This window comes from Culex pipiens, unplaced genomic scaffold (genome assembly GCF_016801865.2).
Source record: "Culex pipiens pallens isolate TS unplaced genomic scaffold, TS_CPP_V2 Cpp_Un0176, whole genome shotgun sequence".
In the NCBI taxonomy this organism is placed as follows: Eukaryota; Metazoa; Arthropoda; class Insecta; order Diptera; family Culicidae; genus Culex; species Culex pipiens.
The window spans coordinates 1-21962 of record NW_026292993.1 but is presented as its reverse complement, the minus strand read 5'-3'; the positions used below and the strand labels follow the sequence as shown (position 1 = coordinate 21962).

At 42.1% G+C, this 21962-nt stretch overlaps 1 protein-coding gene across 1 annotated transcript; it reads right to left on the bottom strand.

The window, feature by feature from the left end:
- Positions 1-4: 4 nt before the first annotated feature.
- LOC120430553 (uncharacterized) lies at positions 5-21910 on the bottom strand (the record flags this gene model as incomplete). Its single annotated transcript, XM_039595669.2, has 2 exons — positions 5-568; positions 21491-21910. Coding segments are annotated over 2 exons (984 nt in total), but the record flags the coding sequence as incomplete, so codon positions are not given.
- Positions 21911-21962: the final 52 nt, after the last annotated feature.

Genomic DNA, 21962 nt, shown 5'->3' with positions numbered 1-21962 from the left:
GCTCTTCCTTGGGCGCGCCACGACTTTCCGTTCGTCCCGCAGCCGACACTGCCGCCGTCGCTCTCCGCGGGAAGCTTCCTCCGGCCGGTGTCGCCTCCTCGTCCCCGTCCAGGTCGTCGTCCAACCCCTGGAAGAACTGGTTCAGCAAATCGCCAAAGATGCCGCCCATTCCCTCGCCCTGGGGCCGCTGCGGCAGACTCGCCCCGAAGAATATCATGCCGATCTTCTGCAGATACTTCTCGTAGGACGGATCGCGCTCGAGCGAGGGCCGGTACAGGTCGCACAGCGTCCGAAAGACGGCCAGTTTGCGCTGGTTCTGCTGCGTCTCGATCGCCCGCAGCAGGAAGAAGCAAAAGTTGAGCAGCGGCGTGATGAAGGGCGGCTCGCTCGAGGCAATCTTTGGATGGTACTTGGTGTAGGTCGCGAACGTTTCCGCCGCCGTCGTCGTCTCCTTCAGGCAGAGCTGCTGCAGGATGACCTGCGCGATAAACAGGTCCATCTCGGACGGGACGCCCTTCGTCTGGGCCAGCTGGATCAGCATGTGGCCGCAGCCGGAACCGTCCTGGAAAATTGAAAAAAAATCAAAAATTTAATAATTTTAAAAATTGTTAAAATAAAATTTCAAAAATTTTAAAATTACAGAAATTTTGTAAAAAACACAGCCAAAGTTGACCCCTAAGAAAATAAAAAAATTAAAAACATTGACAAAGTCACACAAGACAAGTCAAACTTCCAACCATTAAATTTTCAAAAATTTTAGGAGTTCTTCTTTCCAATGGTTTTTAAAGATCAAAAAAGGTTGAAAATTAGATTTTTGGCGATTTTTTTAAAAATCGAAGCCCGTCTAAAGGTGGGAAAATTTAGAATTTTTTTTTGAATTTTTAGAATTTTTGGAAATTTTGAAAATTTTAGAAATTTTAGGAATTCAAAATTTTAGAAATTTTAGGAATTCAAAATTTTAAAAATTTTAGAAATTTTAGAAATTTTAAAAATTTTAGAAATTATAGAAATTTTAGAAATTTTAAAAATTTTAGAAATTTTAGAAATTTTAGAAATTTTAGAAATTTTAGAAATTTTAGAAATTTAAGAAATTTTAGAAATTTTAGAAATTTTAGAAATTTTTAGAAATTTTAGAAATTTTAGACAATACTACAATTCAGGTGAGACAAAAATCCAAAATCTGTACCAAAAATCGAAAAAATCAGACACTAATAATAACACAAATAACAATATACAAAAAAAAGTACAATATACTCACCTAATCACCCCACCTACTCATAAATCAAATTAGAAATATAAAAAAAAAAAAATTAGAAATTTATACATACAATTCTACCAAAACCCAAACTTATAACAAACAAAACACCACATAATAACAAATTCACACACAACTTCCCAAAACCCACCCAAACTCCCTATAAAAAACCCCACTCACACCTCACAAAAACACCCCCCAAATCCTTAAACTACCAAAACTCCAAAACCCACAATAATCCAAAAACCCCAAAAATCCCAAACTCAAAACCTCCAAACTCCAAAACTCCAAAACTCCAAAAACTCCCATAAATCCAAAAACTTCCAAAACTCCCAAACCACCACCAAATCTCCAAAACTCCCAAAACCCCAAAACTCCAAAACTCCAAAACTCCAACTAAACCCTCCAAATCCCCAAAAACCTCAACCAAATCCCAAAACCCACCCAACCCCAAACCCCCCACCAAAATCCCAAAACACCCCAAACAACTCCAAACCTCCACCTCCAAACTCCAAAACCTCCAAACTCCAAAACCCCAAAACCTCCCAAAAACCCAAACTCCAAAACTCCAAAACCCACAAAAACCTCCAAAACCTCCCAAAAACTCCAAAACCTCCAAAACTCCAAAACTCAAAACTCCAAAACTCCAAAACTCCAAAACTCCAAACTCCAAAACTCCAAAACTCCAAAACTCCAAAACTCCAAAACTCCAAAACTCCAAAACTCCAAAACTCCAAAACTCCAAAACTCCAAAAACTCCAAAACTCCAAAACTCCAAAACCTCCAAAACTCCAAAACCTCCAAAACTCCCAAAACTCCAAACTCCAAAACTCCAAAACTCCAAAACCTCCAAAACTCCAAAACTCCAAAACTCCAAAACTCCAAAACTCCCACACCCACTCCATCCCTCCCAGAACCAATATAATCCATAATACACAAATAACAAATAAAACAAAAATAAAATAAGAGGAATATCCACCCCCACCTCCTCTCATACACAGACTGTGACTGTGACTAGATTCCCATATAAAGCCCACTTATCTAGAGTAGCCTAATCACTACTATAATGATATACATATCCCCCTCACTCACATCTACGTGTGCGTGACAATCTCACACGTAAATACCAGATTGTTCCCATCAAGGTCAATATATAACTAGTCTCTCTCCTCACTACGTGTGTAGACGTCCCTATAATAGATATCGTGTCCCAAACCTGATCTCCTCTATATAATCTTATCAGAAACATATTAGTTATAGTGTTGTATATAATCTCTCTCTCGTGTGTACTAACTTATGATAACTGTCTAACTCCTGTATCTCCTAAATAGAGACACCGCTATTCACCCTACTAAGTCTCTCTAGAGAGATAATACGTGAAACGTGTATTGTGCCCCTTCGTGGAGATGCCCCCTCCAGAGAGAACTTGTGTCAACTAAGAGACTACGTAGAGTGATTGTCTCTTCACATAAATTTCCCAGTAAGTAAGTTGTACATGAGTAGTGTCCCTCCAGTGACAGCCCACGTGACAAGATACAGACTCACATATACTCAAATCTGTCATCTTTCATCTATACACTACTAGCGCTCCTGACTCTTCCTGTATATCTTGTCCTAAGTATATACATAATCTCCCGCTATAATATCAATAATCACTATCCTACCCGTAGAGACGTCCTCTGACCCACTCTCTACACTCACATCTCCTCCCTTCCATCATATGTCCTATCTCTTGATCCACCACCACCATATCAATTGTGCACCTTCATTGAGTATATACAGTCACCCATCACCTACTAGTCTGACCATCCACCCACCACCCACCCAAATCAACAATTGAGACACACAAACTATTCACACTCAAATCTGTAACTAGCTCCACCCCACATCTGTCTAGACTAAATGTGTCCATCTCTCAACCGTGACTCATCAAGTAGTCTCTCTCCCATGACCAATGTTCTGATAACTAATATGTCTCTGCTCCTATAAATAGATCCGATAATCCACTCTGAGAATCAAGCTACTCTAAGACTTATATGTTCATAACTTGTCTTCCGACATTACTACTCTCCCTGTGTACAGACCAAATGTGTCCTCCATTCTAAACACTCTCCAATGAACTCCCAAAACTCAACCTGTTATCTCCTCCGATGTAATCCATCCCAATGTGAATCTGATGTATTATGCGCATCCGATCTCTAGTGTCCCCCCTTATGTCTGCCTAATAATCCTCAACTAAAAAGACCGCCCTGTGCTCTAGAATATCTCCATGTGCCTCATGTCTACCACCAAACAACTCCATTCACCCATATGTCAAGTCCCCTGTAAACTAAGTGTAACCCCAAACTGTGCTCACCTAAGACACACGTATCTCCTCATCCAATCTACCTACCAGTCTAGAAGATCTATACCTCACCTCTACTAGCGTCTCTCGACTACGTTGTCCTAGGATAACTGTACATCAACTCTATGTATCATCAAAAAACCTTCACTCATCGCCGCCCACGCACATATCTCAGGATCACCACTGCCATATACTACACCACACATTGTGTGTGCGTGATAGAAATCTCATGACTCTTGTATCAGCTGACATTGTGTCATGTCCTCAAACAGTAAGACTCTGTAACATGCTCACTATACTAGAGTCTCCGTGTCCGTCTTACTGTCTCAATCAGTCCTCTCAGAGAGAATGTGAGTTCTCTAGAGTTGCATCTTACTTTGACCCAGATAGCATCCCAAAATTGTGCGTCTGCACACTCCCAGTCAAGTGTGTATACGAAGACTCAGATATCTGTCCTGATAAAATATCTATACCTCATGATATATCTCACAGTATAACGCACAAGTGGTGTGAGTTACAAGTGTAGACTAGCTGTACAATATCTGACCACCGTTTAGCTACCGCTCTCTTGAGTAGTGGGCCCCAAATTCATCTCTGCATCCCACACTAGTAGTGTTAAGAGAACACGTCGATAACTTGTGAGGAATATCACACGATTCTCTATTGCCCAGAAGCTACAGTTCCCTCCTCTCGTAAATTATCGAATATTTATCAAACTATGCCGTTGTCAGTCGAATGAAGAACGAATAAAATGCGAATACTCTCCTAACCGTGCACTATGAGACCTCATCACAATGTCTATTGTTGACTGTGACCTAACTAGATCCGATTATCTCCCTCTATATATCAGATACGTCTTCAAAGAAGTACCTATCCAATACGTCGTCTCTATGTCCAAAGTATGCTGTGAGTATATGAAGATCAATCATCCACTCAGAAGTCAAACTCTTACAGTGTGCCCCTGCGTACACACTAAGATCCATTGCCAAAAACTGACAAAAACTCTACAATCGAAAGTAGACTGAATCGTAATCTCCTCTATACTGTTGTGTGACTCACTATCCGGTCGATGTGTGCTGATTCCACAATCTTATACTATGCCCCACTCTTATATCTGGTCTTATAGACCCAGTAAATCAGCTAACTTAAATCAGTGTCTTACTTAGATCCTTGTGTCCTAGCACTACTAAAAGCTAGCACTCAAGTTCTATCCTGATGGTCCTACTGATAACTCTCTGATGTTCATACATCTGATGTAAAGACTGCGTCATCCTGTTGTCCCCAAAACTGACATACGATACGCATGTATGATACACCTTGCTGTGTCTCTGCTCCATTATTGTGTCGAAAGTGGATCAAGTACTACATCCCCATCTCAGTAATCACCTGTCATACTAGAATGTATCTCGCACTGTGATCCAGCACCGAGTCCCTCCAGCGCCTATTGTCTACATAGTGATGATAAACTACATGTGCCCTCACCTTTCGCGCCTCTATCCCCAGAATGTTAGTGCTAGTGATCCTCTATAGATATAACTGCACTCAGTCTCTGTTCTCGTCTTCTCAATCTAACTTTGAAGAGAAACCATTGCTAGCTAAAGATATAGAATTAATAATATAATAGCTCCCTAGAATATTATGTGGACTCTACAAGAATACCTATGTGTTACTCTAATACCTAGAGGTCTATTCATACCACCCTCATCCACACTCACACATTAATCGAGAATTAATGGCCAACTCTCAAGTGACAATCTACTCGTCGCTTACTGCTCCCGTAGTCAAGTTAAGTTGATAAAGAGTCCTACAATGCTCTAGAATGTGCGTACTTCCACTCAATATGTTACATGACTCTTGTTTCATGATATACCCACTACAATTGTGTCCTCGTGTGTTAACCGCTCCATGTCACTGTGATAAGATCACGTGCCGTGCTCACATCACCCCTAGAAGTACTTATAAATTGTCATGAATTCCCACTCAAAGTGTCTCCAAACTGTCAAAACCTGCGTATGAAGAACCTCGTCCTAGAGTCAACCCGTGCCTTAGATACTCGTGCATACACTCTCTTACCGCACAGTGATATAGTCTATCTGAACACGTTGTAACACATTACTACATTCACAGAGAACTCGAAATCTCTCTATGCTCCTTATATATACGTCGACCGCATAATCTCTCAATGGTGAAATCAATGTCTCTCAGATCTCGCCCCTGCTTTGCATGCTAATTGATACTATATGTTAGAGACCATACATTGCACTCATTCCAGTCGTTAAATCACCTGACTATCCAGTCTCAACCTACTCTGTCATAATACATGCCATGCGCATCAATATGATGTGTGTACACAAACAATTACCAGTGTGTGTTGATCTCTAGACACAGTGCCCACAAGCCGTGTGCTAATGTATCCGTTCTAATAGTACCTCCGCTTCTCACAGTGTGTCCTTCCTGTGTCTCCCACAGTCAACTATCTCCTCCACATACCCTTTTCTAATGAGAAAAAGTTGTCAAAGAGTTGCTTCAATCAATTCTCCCATATACACTGTACTGTTAGACTACTCGTCTCACCTAATGTGTACGTCTGCTGTGAAGCCGTCCGATCATACTCACATCATACTCCCTCACCTCAAGTTTGCGTCTATACTAGATAACGTCCGAACTGACTAAACATCTCCGCTCATCAACCCTCCACTCTAAACACCTTCCCACCGGGTACTTGTTCTGTAATTCTCGTGCGCCCCAGAGTGACGTTGTACGTATCACACTACAAAGACACTGTATATGAGTTACTGCATAGACTCAGAGTAACGAATAATAATGCTCCGTCTTACTAAGTTGCTGTTCATCTAGTATACTATGTGTCTCCTCGCCGCTCGTATGTCTTAGTCCCTCTGTGTACCGTTTATCTAGAATGAGTGCAGTCCGTCTCCAATGTGTGTCTCCACAGTGTGGTTAAGCAAGAATTTCCTATCCTCACAACCTATACATTACCAAAACAATACTCTCACAATAGACTCCCAATCACACACAAACTACATAAGTCATATAAGAGGTGTCTAGTGACACCGACCTGTCCCGTCTGAGATAGTCACTGTAGTGTGACCTGTCCTAGACTCTGCGCCTATGTGTGTCACATTTAGAACCATGATAATCCTCTTCATAAAGAGTATACCTCAACAGATAATGTAGTCCAGCTTGTCCAAAAAAAGATATACCCGTGTGATACCCATGTCACTTTAATTAACGTCTCCTCTGAGACTGTGGCACATAGATCTCTCTGAACCATTATTCGTGTCTCTCTACCCAACAAACTCATTCCCTCCCCCCACCTCACAATTGAGAATCCACCCTCTCTAAACACCCCCATCCTCTGAGCACCACCCCTCTCCGATATCCCAACTCTAATATATAGAATCTATAGATCACAATGTACACACTCTCTGCTCATCACGTCAACCCTCCCCGTTGTACCAGAGTGCGTACACTCGTTCATATTGTGTCCTCGCAGTCTCTATCTCCCCATAGTATATACTTTGACTAACTCATTGTAGTATAGAGTCTATAAGTGAAGTCATATCAGTTCGTGTCACTTTACCCTAGCTCTACTGAAGACGCTGCTGCCTACCCACAGTCAACTATACTATAATGCCACACACATGTCTATTGCATCTATCCACTCTAGTGTTGACTCACTCCTGTTCCTGTACAACCAATCTGTCACCAACGCCTGTCTAGGTTGTACTTCCAACTAAATATACAGACTTGTCAACACAGAACTCGCAACCCACTGCATCACCACGACAATCTGCTCATCAACCACACGTAATCGTATGTCCTCTAAAGACCCTCTACTTCCGCTATCTGCGTAACCACTGTCTCAGTCTTCCCTCGTACTCTGTCAATTGAGGAATCTACTGTGATCTTCGCTAGATTGTAAACGTCACCACTCGCTCTGAGATGTATATATAATCCAATGCTGTCTCATAGACTCGCTGCTTATCACCTGTCTAAATCTCCGCGCTGTAAATGTATCATTCCCACCCTTCACTAATTCTCCTGTGCCCTCCTTTATGATCTCCAGTGTAATAAATGTACTTGTTAGAGAACTGACTCTACAGCCATCGTTACCCGTAATCATGCAGCCACCAGCCACTAGTCACACAATTTTGCTTCGTGAGTGTAGCACTATACCCTGTTCATGTTTGTGTTATCAGAGTCTCGTCTCCAATTACTCTATACCCCCCACTGTGTATCCAATATTGAGATCCATCTCATTGTGTAAGTCAGATCTGTCCTAGAATACATGAAGTGTGTGTGTTCCACTAATAAACCCTACTGATCAGATCAATCATCCAGAGAAGAGAGATATATTACGTGTGATGTTGCCTTCGCATCTCACACTGTATATGTGTGTGCCACAACTCATTCATCCACTACGCTCTAAGACCCTCTCCGAATCTCCAGAGAGACTCCACTTCTATTCCACTCTCTTCAAGAGATGTTTCCTAATCATTGATGAACCCTAGGTCACCTCATCTCAAGGAGACTGTGAACTGACAATGACTATAAAACCATTCAAAAAGAAGAAAGTAATAGTCTCCTAATCCTACATAGATATGCACCATGCGCCATACCAATGTCACACACGACACGCTCACACTTACCCCCCGTCTCACAGCTATATCATCCTAACAGCCACGTTCCCGACTGTCTTATCCCTAATGCGTCTCTACTTGTTTGTGATTCATCTCATGCGCGACAAACCTAACATATATGATTGCCACAAAAATGTAGATGATCCAATCTGCCCCCCATACTGCCTACACTACATTCGCACTAATTCTTCATCATTGTGCTAATCCTTCGTCTGAAGTCGCATACCAGACCCCTACCCCAAACACCTGTTATGTCTTGCAACTCAGAAACTGTACGTACAAAGATAGTTACACTTCGTCTGTGATACTCCTGTTGTAATCGCAGAACTCTAACGACGTACTCAAAAGCTGTCACAATCCGTGATCCAACTATCAGTTTGAATAAGATCTCCCACGTACATAAGTTTCACTCCCTCAAAGAAGATAGTGCCTACTCTCACTAGTTCGTTCATCTCTCACACAGATGAGATGCTTAAAATCCATGATGACTTCCATCATATCTCTAGTCTCATGTTGTTATTGATAAAAATTCTGACCCCAACTCCTCTATTATCTCGATGCTCCAGATCTGTTTCCACCCCGTGATCAGACGTGCTCTCACCTATGTTGTTAACCAGTTCCAACCAATCACACTAGTAGTATCAATATGTCCTTAGATGTGATCCCCGTGTTCAATCAAGATCCTTCGCACCCTAAGAATGTGTGATTGGTCCTCTAGTTCCCATCATATCTCTCTGTCTAAGGACGATCACTAATGCAATATCACTCTATACTCTCATCATGTGCTGTGAACCTGTCCTCCAGCTACTGCCGGCACCCCGTTATAAGTGCACCCTTATAAGAACACGCGTGTGCCCTTGTATGTAACACCTGTCCCCCTCAAACCCTCATCATCCACCCACGCATCAAGTGCTGTGAGCCCTACTTCTCTCCGTTACCAAAACTATAACGTCAGTTGATGTCCTTCAGATCCTCCCACACATAGAGTCCCAGTGTGTACCCCTCAGTGTAAGTACACGACTTGCTCCTATCCTGCGCAATGGATCTACTCTTGATCTAACTAGTCACCACCAATAATAGTGTGCTACACCTATGTACTCTTGCTGTACTCTATCCCCTTGCTGACGCTCACATCTAAGCATAACTTCCTACCTAGCCTAGACTAATCCCTTAGTTCGTCCCAAGATCGTCAACACTTGTGTTGTGATGTCGTGTCTCACGCCTTCTCCTTAGTTCCACGTTTCGATTGTACCACATTAGTGTAGACTAAAGAATCATCTCTCATCTAGTTACCCCCCATACCCCTTAATACTCCCCAACCACTCCAAATTACTCCTCGACCTCCTCCCCACCATCCTCACACTGTATCTCGTCTGTGCCACTAAAGTGAATTATCACGTTCTCTCACAGAGAACTCAGATAGTCTCCACTACACTATTTTGTGTCCCCTCACACCTCACTGATCGCTCAATAGCTGTCTCTGTCTATGTATATGCACCATTAACCCTCGACTGATACTTCACGTGACTACCATCCCTTAACATTGTTTGCCCTGCACACGCTATTATCCCTGTTGGTGATACTCACACACAGCGAACCGTTTCCAATAGCCCTGATTACCGCACATCCATCCAGTGATCGTACCCTTCGTTGCGTGTGATCCGTGCTTACATCTGTCACTTGTCGGCAGAAGACACTGTCGAGACCGTGTGAGCCTACCCTCCCAATATGCAAAAATTAATAACTGTCTCTCGGCCCGATCCTGTGTTTACTGGTGTGCACCATTTCAATGAGTGAGTAAGCTCACGCCTAGCATGTACGGCTAGAGATCAGATCATCTATATAATTGTCTCATGAGCTATACAGTTGACTAATGAATGAATTGTGTCTCTCCGCCTTCTATCACTCGCACGACGGCAGTCAAGTGACTGTCCACGTGATCCCATGTCGACTCTGCTACCTACACTCAGACCAAAAGTCAACGACGTGACAGAAGTGTCTGTGTGCTAACAACCATCACTGCCCCTCATTGCTGTGTATTGTGATCCGTTCACTCGGCTGCTTAGATCTCGCTGCTAAGTGTAGGCTCACCTCATAAGGTAGTGTCCTCGACTACCCCCACTGCCTGTATGCACGATGTAGTTGAGAATAACACGAGACTAGTGATTGATGTTGATTCTACGACTCCAACTCCATCCTTATTCAGTACCTGTCTCCTTGACACTTAATCTCCAATCATGTTACGTAATTTTAATTGTCCCTCACAATGTGAAGTTGTGACACGTTCTAAATTACACCTGAGACACACTTCTGCGCCTGTTGTTCTCCCTTATATGTGCCTCTCTCTGCTACGCGTGCCTCAACTCGAACCCATGCTTAGACACTAAGTTTCCTAGTACCTGCAATGCTGTTGTGTCACTAAAGCTCAGATCGCCACCTATCGCCCATACACACCACTTATTCACAATTCTCTATCTAGAATCACATCTTCTCAAGAATGTCTAGCTATGTCAGACTACCTCCAAGTGTGTGTGACAACCTACTCAGGATATATACCACTAATCTATGTGTGCCACTCCCTAGTCACAAACATAGTCCTCTCACTCCCTCTACCACCATTGCGTAACCAACTGCTGCAATGATGAATGTGTGTTCCATGTCTACAATCCTCACCACCGTCTGTATGTCATATTTCTATCCCACTTCTCACTGCTCAGATATAAGCTCTCTGATACTGTCACATGTGTCAAATAGTGTTCTACATCGTCTCACTCCATATAAGATGCGACCTACGCACCGTGAAACGACAGCCCACCATCCACGCCATGTAGACACTCTCTATGTTGACTGATAATACCCTACCAATGTCCGTCACTCCAGAGTATATCTCTATACCATGATTACACGCTCGTAAACTAACACACACAGTCTATATCTCCGTCGATATAGTAAGATCAATATTAATCATCAACAAAACACCACTATCCCCCACCATCCAAAAACTTTCCCCCCATTAAACACTAAGTAGACTGTATTAAGAGTACTAAAAAATATAATATGCCGTTTATCCTCCCACGGTGCCCCCCCATATTCCCTAAGCATACTCTCTAAAATACTCGTGCACCTCTCGTGTAAAGCTTCTTCTCCTACCTGTGCACATTTAACTAGTTATACACATCACACCCATACATCTCTACTCCTAGTCTGCTCGTTGCACTGAAATATAGTAGATTCCTACGCTACACACATACTACCACTTACTTTCCATTCAATGCTCAGTACGTTAGGTGCCTAAACTTATCTCTCTCTCAATCCTCAAATACCTATCTCCATCCTCAACTGAATCACTAGTCGCGATATACTTCCTGACCGCCATGCCGCACCATAGAGATCTATCTCCAGATAACTTTAGGTGAGACAGAGCACATGTAATCATCTCACTATAGAATGAAGATTATCATTATAAATACTTTGTGCATACTCAAGTGAGATCCTACTGTGCACATTTATGATCTATACTACTTAAAGACCTATGTGTCCATCCTCCACACTCTCTGCCCAGCCTATACATGTCACGCTCCTACTCCTGTGTAAGTCCATTAGTTATTTTCATCATGATTAGATATAGAGAGAGAGAGATCCAGCTCCCCTACCCACCAGAACTCAACACCCAGATGTGATGACAGACTCTATGTCATCCATACCTCACATCCCCAGCTCCATTTGTGTCTACCTCGCACCTGCACCGTTCTCAGAGTCTAACTTTGTCGTCAGCAGATAGATGTGACTCAAGATCCCACTAAGATCAGACACGTATGTCTCATTACTGTCTACCTATCCCATACGTCTCTTCTCGATTACCACAACTACCATCGTGTCACCTGCTTATCAATCACTCGCCAACACCTCTCAATACCCGACCTCTTAGAAATGTCACTTCGTGTAACTCAAAAAATACGTGTCTTGCAGGAGATACATCACATACTGCCTCACCAGTCAGACACATATCTATACAAAAATGAAACTACTATCAGCTCCAGTGTACTTAGCATTTCTCATATCCGCTCATATCTGCTGCTATCACGCCGTTGTCAAGTCCTCATTGAATCCTGTTGTCTAATATCTTCAGTCTACGTCACTACCCTTTATCAGTCTCAGAGTTCCGTTGTCTCTCACATAAATGCCAGCACTAGAGCTTATCAACTATAGACCACTGTAAATCATATAGCATGAACCCACAGAACCCGATCACACATCGACCCACACAGCCTTCCGGTATAGCCAAAAGTCGAGTGACAAGTTGTATAAACTTATCTCTCGATCACTCGATCACTGGTTACAGTGTCACTCTCCTCTCTGTACTACTAATATAGACCACACTCCCTACCACTGAATCCCCTCCCTACACCGTTGTGTGCGTATCAACCCACTACCTATACGAATCCTCTAATAATAAACGCCTATACAACTTTATGCCCTACCTGCTGTGAACCTGTGACTGACATCACTAATGCTAAATTGCCTCAGCGAAGTATCCCTCAGCCAACCTCTCGCTTCCCTCCATCAATGTCTGTCTATATATTACTCCGTGTCAATGCTAAAATATAAACCCGCTCTCTCACTGACACTGGCCTACGCTGCGCCACGTTGCACTCGATGCAGTATTTGTCCTCCTAATCACCCAAGTCCATGAACGTGTCCATAATCACATGGCTCACCACTGATTCCTAGTGTGCCCTAAGTATCTGGTGCCCGAATCTGAGATGCCACGCTCGTGTGTCAATCTAAAAAAACTCTCTAATAGCTTAGTGAGTGCCCCATGACTGAGATACGCACTCGCAAGCCCTAGTCCTGACACTGTATTTGATGCAATCACACATGTGACTCTAGATCCATGAAATCGCTTTATACTGTTTTCACACACCATCTACTATGTTAGGCACACACACACAAATTCTATGTATTTGCTCACCTACATGTTCTCTGACCTCCCTTGTGCTTTACATTAATCCCTTACGTGTCTAAGTGTCTTCAATGACGAATCCTATCACTCTGACCCGTCTCCATATAAGATCCCTGTAAGATATAGAGATCTGACTATGTGCCTAATAGACCTAATGTCCTCAGATCTTAAGCAGACGAGTTCTCCTCACCCGTCCCCTCTAATACACATTGTCATCTTGTCTCCATCACTACGAGCATGACCGTCTCTATATGCTCTTACTCTTTATCTCTCACACTGACTCTAATTATAACTTGTATGCTTGCATTCTGACTCACTGCTGACACCACTCCGTGATCACTCCATCATCAACTCAGCTACACCAGTCTACGATGTTGTTTTGTTCCATATACCCCATACTCCGTGTATCTAACTATACCAATCGCCCTTACATACGTTGTGTCTCGTACAGAGCTCTTTCTCATCCAGTTCACACAGACATCTTCTCAACTACTTGCACATACCTAGTGTCTCTATTTGATACACTCCTTGCTCCACTCTGTTGTGTATGACACGATGGCCTCTCCCCTGTTGATCTGTGAACTTCTGTGTACTATATGTTCTACACCTTACAATTAACACCAACCCCACGTGTACACTCCTCTGTGTGTCGTCCATCTATGTCCAATTCCCTCCACATACCTTACATCGTGCTCGCAAGAGCAACCTCTCGTAGATGTCACACCCACACGCACTTCGACCTCTTCTTCCCTTCTTTGCAGACAACGTACCCTACTTATCTCACCATCTCTAGATTACATCCCTCTTACCTCCTCTATGATGAAATAGTCTCTCTGTCCATGACCAAGGACTCACCCATGTCACTCACACTCTTGTACTCAGATATAAGCCTACACTTGTAAGTAGATGCACCTGCGCGTCACACAACCAACACCAGACATGTCTATCGCCTATTTATTTTGTCTACCGCATGTGTCATCGTACTTCTGCCTCTAGAGTGTCTCTGTGCCTAACGTCTTCTTTCCCACTCATCATCTGTATATCTTCCCACCTCCCCACATCTCGTAACTAAATGAATCCTAACTATAGACTGACGTGTTCGTGTGCTGATCACTCATACCACGTCTGTCCACAATATCCTCTGTGCCCATTCATACCACCTCCTCTTAATGTGTGTCACATACCTCCTCTGCCTTGATACTCAATTCCAGTCATAGTCTCCACTCTATTATAAGTGAACAGGCTGTGCTCAACAATAGATGACATGTCCACGTGAGACTATATACATCAAGTGTTCCGTCGTGTGATATCTGTGTCCCCTCTTCCGCGTCCTCCAAAACCTTCCCTTTGTTCTCCTCTCCAAAATTCCACCCATTACCCTCACATCCTGCCTTTGTGTCCCAAACCCACCCCCCCCCCCCTCCCTCTATACAATTAAATCCACGAATCCAATCTCTCACCACTACCCTCGTGCTCAGATCTACATCTCTAATATCAGTGTTCTATCACAGATCCCATCTTAATTCTAAAGACTACTGTGCCATAGTATAGACCAGAGACATGAGAACTAGTCAAAATACACCTCTCCTTGTATCCCTGTGCGCGAGTTACTGCACGTCTAATGTGATCCTGTCTTGTAGACCAGTCACAAATCTCTTCTGTTATATAGAGATTCCTCTCTCTCCTATTGTGTCTATCCTCACTAGAGAATACCATCCACTTGCAGCCCCATATCTAAGAACATCATCCCCCCATACTAAGACCCAGTTAGTTGTCCGCCATTGTGTCAATATCTATAACCAGAGTGTGTGTTCCTTGAATATCACTCTAAGAGACGAAGACCCGAGATACTGACCACACCAACTAGATCATCTCACCTCTGATGCAAAGAGAGAGAAGCCATCTCATCTGTCCTGTTCACATACTCCTCCTACACTCTGTGTATAAAGAAGTGTTGTGTGTTCGCCATTTAGATTCCTTGACACTCCCGTAGACATACTCCGAGAGTAGTGTGCACTCACGCTTTGCACTATGCAACACTAATTCATCCAGAGACTCCCATATACATCCCAAATATGACAAGACGATACGCTCAATTCTCACCACCGCTCCACCCTCTAAAAGTACACTCCTGTCACACTACTACACCTCTCCTCCAACCGATATATAACCGTGTCTGCTATCGCACAGTATCCACCCCTGCACACACATCAGATCTCAATCACCACCCCAGTATTATCCTCTCTGAGTCTACCACACCCTGTGTGATATCTGTGACAGAGCATCACCCAGCCCACACCTGTGTTCTTTCCCAACTGCCTCCTCCTATGTCTCTTATCCCCAACTGTTTTGTACCTGTGCTCTACCCCGTCTCGCTCGCTGTGTGTCTGCGTCGCTAGTGTGTATCTCCCACACTCCTGTGATTAGATATGTAATCGAATGCCTCTCCCCCATAAACCCTATCACCTAAAGTCACAGATGTGTGATGCTGTTCTCTCCCTCCCTTCATGTCGCATGCACAGACTACTCTCATCACCAACCTACACCATCACTGCAAACTGTACCCCCTTGAGTGACGCATGATGTCTCGCTTTTAAGCAACGACATATTCACTCCGCACCTCTAAATATCATACCCAAAAAAACCTGCACCCTTGACTTCTCGCCCTCCTGTGCTCTCCAGATTTTAGAATAACAGAGAGAACTCTGTCTCGTGCTCACCACTCCTGTGACACAGTAACTCGTAGATCATATAGCTAGTATGTGTGATAGAACACTTTGCCACTCCCATAGCCTAATAAGCTCGCCATATCAGATGCTAACTGTCCACTCCACTCCAACCATAACGCTCTCCCATTTAATAAATGTCGCACACTCTCGACTTTTGTGTCTACTAGTATTCTTGTCTCGTCCTTTTGACTATACCCCGTAGATTTACTCTCCCCACATAATAGTGTGTTCGCTCACACTTGTGTCATCACATATGAACCTTCCTATAGCGCGTAGCTGAAAATAGAGATCGCACACAGCTGACCTGTACTGATGTACAGGAGTGATTAGTACAGATCTATCTCCTATTCAATTCATCACTGTGTCTCGGAAGACCTCTGACGCTCGTAGAGTTACGATAAATTATACCATCTAAGAGACCTTGACGTCATCTGAATGTGTCATAAGTGCATATATTTATCACGCGTATGTGTGTGATACAACCACCACTTCGGCTCCTCTTGTTGAGTCAGCGACCGGAAGAGAATGATATCAGACACATATCAATAGTTACAGGCAGATACCTCTGCTACAAGCATCGCACTGACATCCACTACTGGTTCCTGCACATGAAGTTACCGAAACAGAGAGTGCTCACTCGTCTATGAGATAATCCATCAGTTGTGTTCAGGTTTAGCTGTGTCGCCTATGATGTGCCATAGAGATTAACTCTCGCGCACGCATAGGGATGGCCGCTCATCAGCTGTGCAATCCCATCTGGTTGTCACCTGGCTACGGCGCTCCGCGTTTGCGTTAGGAACTAAGATACAGTGCTGTCGACGCAGCGCCGCGCTCCAGGCGATGTCTCAGGTCGGATTGAGACTCTTTTCGGCGAAGATCGATTTGACTACCTTGCTAATGGTTGAGATGAGGGAGCTCAGTGTGGATGTCATATATCTGACAACAATGCCAGAGTCGTGATCTTTCTCGCCTAAGGAAAGATCGTAGACTCAACTCTCTCTGAGTAATATGGAGAAATACGTTGCGTGTCTCTCGGTGTGAGCAGCTAGTGCGCACCCGTCTTGAACTTCCTCGTACTCTGCATCTGTCAGATATAGGAGGTTCGGCTCGGGTGATAGCTATTGCGTCGTGGGCGTGTTGGGACGCCGTAGAGACGCGCAGAGATCATCGACGGGGAGAGCTTCTCGCTCGCCAATAGCACGTAGAGTGATCGCTCTGAGAGGTTGTAGCATCATGGAGTTAGGCGCTCGAAGGTGTGTGCAACAGTGTAAAATAATAGTAGGATGAGGGAAGGACTCAGTACATCGCTGATCATGTGTTGAACACTCGTGATAGACCTCATACACTAAGGTTTATTGTAGATATGCACATGCCGGCGAGAAAGATTGAATAGATAGTGAGGAATTGTGAAGAACCATGACTCATGTTGTAATAGATTCTGGTATGGTAGACTCTCATGTTGTTCATGTAGTGATGTGACAGCGCACTCACGAATATATCGCTTAGAGAGCGAATACTAGGTTGTTATGATTAGACAGGTACGAGATAAAAGTGTGTGATTACTAGGTGCACTATGATCTACAGTCAGAGAGTTCTGTCGTTGGTTAGTTGGGAGCGTAGGAGATGCGTGCGAGTGAGATGTCTGATCAAGCATAGGCTGATGCGAGATTGACGCTCTCGCAGGTGTATACGGTGAATCGCACTCAGAAGAGATTGGTGCAGGAAATGTGCTAGAGCCGTGGGTGATGCTAGTTTGCATGTGTAGCTGCGCTTTGTATGTTTGTAGAGTAGCTCTGAGGCACTAGCGCTGGGGTCTGTGAGGATTGGTGTTGAAGGAGTTCGCGCGCTGCCGTAGAGATAGAGTGTTTCGACCGCGAGATATTTAGTGAAGCTACGAGTGAATGATTTGTAGCGCTTGAGTGTGGCTTAGGTGTATAGTGACACGCGTTAGCGCTGTCATCAGCTTGGGCAGGTTGCATCGAAGAGAGAGAATGAGAAATGAAGGAGATCAGTGTGTGTCCAGAGATTGCCTTTTCGTCGCGCAGGTCGGGCATATCCTGCTGAGGTCAATGAGATGGATTGTGGAGGTGCGCGGGAGTGGGATGAATATGTGTTTGCGAATGGATAGCGGAGACATAGAGATCTTGAGAATAATTGCTATCGCCAAGATGAGAGAGAAATGGTTGTAGGTAGCGCAGTGTGCGGGGGTTTGTAGAAGGAATCTGTCAGAAGACAGAGTCTCAGTAGTCGTTGTGAGAGAGAGAAATGTGGAGTTGGATTGGATTCAACGTTCGCTGCTGAGATAAGAGTCGAAGTTCTAGTGCTTATGAATGAGTGATACTATCAGAGTATGTATGTTGTGAGTTGTGTTGCGTCGTCTCGCGAGCGCACGCGCACTCTCGCGCTAGCGCTTGTGGTGTGTCCCCTGAACAAATTTCTGTGCAGACATAGTCCATAAAAGTTTGTGTTTGGGCATGGCAGGGCGTTTTAGGGAGAAAAATTAGTATTTTTTAGCCAAAAAATTCCAAAAATCACCTCCTAAAACGAGCCAAAAAAAATTTGCACCCAAAACTAATGTATTCAGCTTATAGGAAATTTTACGAAGATCATTTTGCTTTTTTTAACATTCAATGTATGTCCACGCAAAGCCGAGATATTTGCATTTTAGTGAACAAAAAGTGACGAATTTTCAAAATTCTTGGTATATAAGCGTTTTTAGCATAAAACATAGGTTACTATGATTACAAACGAGAAGGCATATATTTTGGATATTTTTATTTTGTTCGCTCAAAAATGATATTTGTTAATAATATTTCAGGAAAAAACATGAGATTTCTCACAATGTGACGTAAACTCGTTTTGGGAGGTGATTTAGGAATTTTTTGGCTAAAAACTACAAATTTTTCTTCCTAAAACGCCCTGCCATGCTCAAACATAAGCTTTTATGGACTATTTCTGCACAGGAATTTGTTCAGGGGACATTAAACTATAACTTGAAGCCCAAGGCGACCAAATTTGAATGACTTTAGTATGATTGTTACGCGCATTTCTGAAAAATACTCGAAAAATGCACTTTTTTCATTCAAGCTCCGCGCGTGAGTTGTAAACCATTTTTGGGATTTTTTTGTTGTATGAAAACATTGTTCCTGACATCCTAATCTATCATTCAAGGGGTGAGCACCGAAGATTTGACAACTTTTCATTTTTTTGGGACGGCCTATTGCCTACTCACATCCTACTGAGCTATTCATTACGCGTTTTTTTATCACAGATCTGATGTGCCATGTGACCTTCTTTGATATGTTACATCAGCATTTTTTATCTACTCGGATTTCATCTTATAGAGTGGCTTAAAATATGGCTGACAAAAAATAATTAAATTCAAAATATTTCTCGAAGAAATTAAAAGTTGCGTCGAATTGTGCAGAAAACGAACTCGGAAGTATACATGTTTCTATATTATTTTAAACATGAATATTTCCTTTTGAAAAAGTGATTTTTCATTTATATTTTTTCCTGTTTTAACATTTTTTTAAACTTTTTTCAAAGATTATATTTTTGTGAGTTTTTGCATTCGAACAAACACGAAAAGTTAATTGAAAAGTGAATTTTCTTATACCTATCGATTTCTGTAAATTTTCACATAGTTTGAAACATGCGCGCGCAGTTCTGAAATAGTTTTATTCTAGTTTTCAAAAATGAGCTGTTATTAATTTGTTTGAGGAAAGTTTATATATATATATATATATTTTTAAATTGAGCTGTTCTTGAAAAGATTATAAAAATTTCTTCGAGTTTTTGAATTGTTGCAGTCATTAACTTTTCTATTTTTTATCAGATTTTTTTTCGATTTTTGGTTGTTTTGTTTTTTTTTTAACATAAACAATTTTTAGAAAATAGGCTAAGCAGCTTTTCAAATATTTTTTTTGCGAGGATTTGCATTCATTCAAGTTTTTTTTAGTAAACAGTGTACACATTTTTAGTTTTTAAGGAGTTTTGGCCTCTTTTAAATCTTTTAATAAAGTTTAAAAAAGTCGAGTTTCTGATAATTTTTTTGTGCGTTTTTGTTTTTTTTTTTATTGAATAAATAAAACTGTGAGTATATGCATTTGCTAGATACAGAGACAGTTAAAAAAATCAACAATTATTTTGCGTTAGTTTTGGCATTCCATTTAATATGAAGTATTGAAAACATTGATAATCATTAAAAATGAGAACCACTGATTTAAAGTCAAGAGATTTGAATGTTTCTCCAACTCTGAGTTGATAAATTCGAGTATGTGAAGAAAAAGAAGAATTTAAAATTGTTGAAATGTATTGTCATATCCTGAGTGATGAATAGAGAAAATGCGTAACGTGAGTTTGAATGATCCCACTTTGGTTACATCTACAAAGTAGGAGACTTTTTAAGCACAACCATGACTTTTTTCTTACTGGTAAATGAGCTTTTTTATAATCAGTAGTATGTGTTTTATTTTGTCTAGTTTTTGTCATTTTTTTTCGGGAAAATTGTGTGTGTTTTCAAGCTTCGACTGGTTTGAAGAAGTTTTTCTTTACGGGTGACGAAGAACTGCGGCGAGAGTGTCATTCTGTTATGTCGTAGATAAATTCCCTGGCTGATTTTGAAACCCTGTAGCTCTTCCTGGTCCAGCGAAAAAAACTTCGCTAATTCTAGCGAAGCTGATCCAACAAACAGAGAAGATTTTAACTAAACCAGTTGGTTTAAAATCGGAATCGAACAATTAAGACAGCTTCTGGATGTATACAACCGCATCGACTCCATAAACAACTTCCATTCATAATTATAAAAAAAAATACGACCTCGCCTTCAACTTTCTTAGAATTTATTGACTTCAACTCCAAGTCCTCAAAAGCCACACATTTTTCATTCTTGCAAAAAAACTCTCTACTTTTGGCGAACAGTAAATCGGTTCCACTTTGACAGTTTAAAATTGAGGCCGTTTTGCGAACCACTATTCAGCACCCAGGTCATATCATACTATTGTTGCAAAAACACAACTTCTATAACGTCATAGCAGAGAGCTCATTCAATATAACGTACATTTGAAATGTTAGTCTTGATATTCTTTTTTTTGAAAACATTATATAATTTTACAAATGTTTTTTTTTTTATTTTTCAGCATTATTCACTCCTTGAAGTTTCTTTGAAAACGTTTTTCTCTAAACACCGAGTTGATTTACGGGTGCCACGATATCTTGAGATGGGATGGACCAAATTGGCTGAAATTTGGGGTGAAGACTCCCAAGACATATTTCGTATGCATGACGAAGCTCGAAATTTTAATTTTGCTTTTTTTAAATACTTTTGTATTTGTATCAAAAACTAACGATTTTTTAATATGAAAAACATAAAAATATTTTTCTCTTGTGTTAAAATAAACTTTTTGAAAACCGGCCTTCGTCATGCACACGGGACCTGTTTAATGTACTAAATTTGCACTAATTTTACTTCAATGCTCACCAAAGTAATGTTTTCTATTGTAGATAGACTTTTGTAGGTTCTTTAAATTTACTTACAATCTTTTTCTGCGAGCTAAACGTAACCACCGCAACCCTTGTGTAGTTGTAGCTAACGTTAAAATCCGACAGCAGCTTCTTCACAAATTTGATCTCACTCGCAAAGTTCTGCCGGCCCACGCTCGAGCTAGCGTCGATCAAGAACACAATGTCCACCCGTTTGTTTTTCGTTTTGATCTTCTCCACACTCTTCTTGAACGATCCGCTCAGCCGATCAACCTTGACCTTGATAACAGAGTTCTCCGAGCGCAGAATTTCGTTGCTCACACTGACGGCGGCGGCGTCGTCTGCTGCTCCACTCGTCTTGAACTTTGGGTCTTCGCCGAGGGTAATGTGACTCACTACTGATAAGCCGACAGCAGAAGGGGGCAGGTCTTGTGGTGGTGGCGCCGCCGAATCGTCATCGTACTCTTGATAGTCCTCGGAGGTTCCCGCGTTGAGCGTTGTTGTTTTCGAAGTGGGTTCGTCGCTT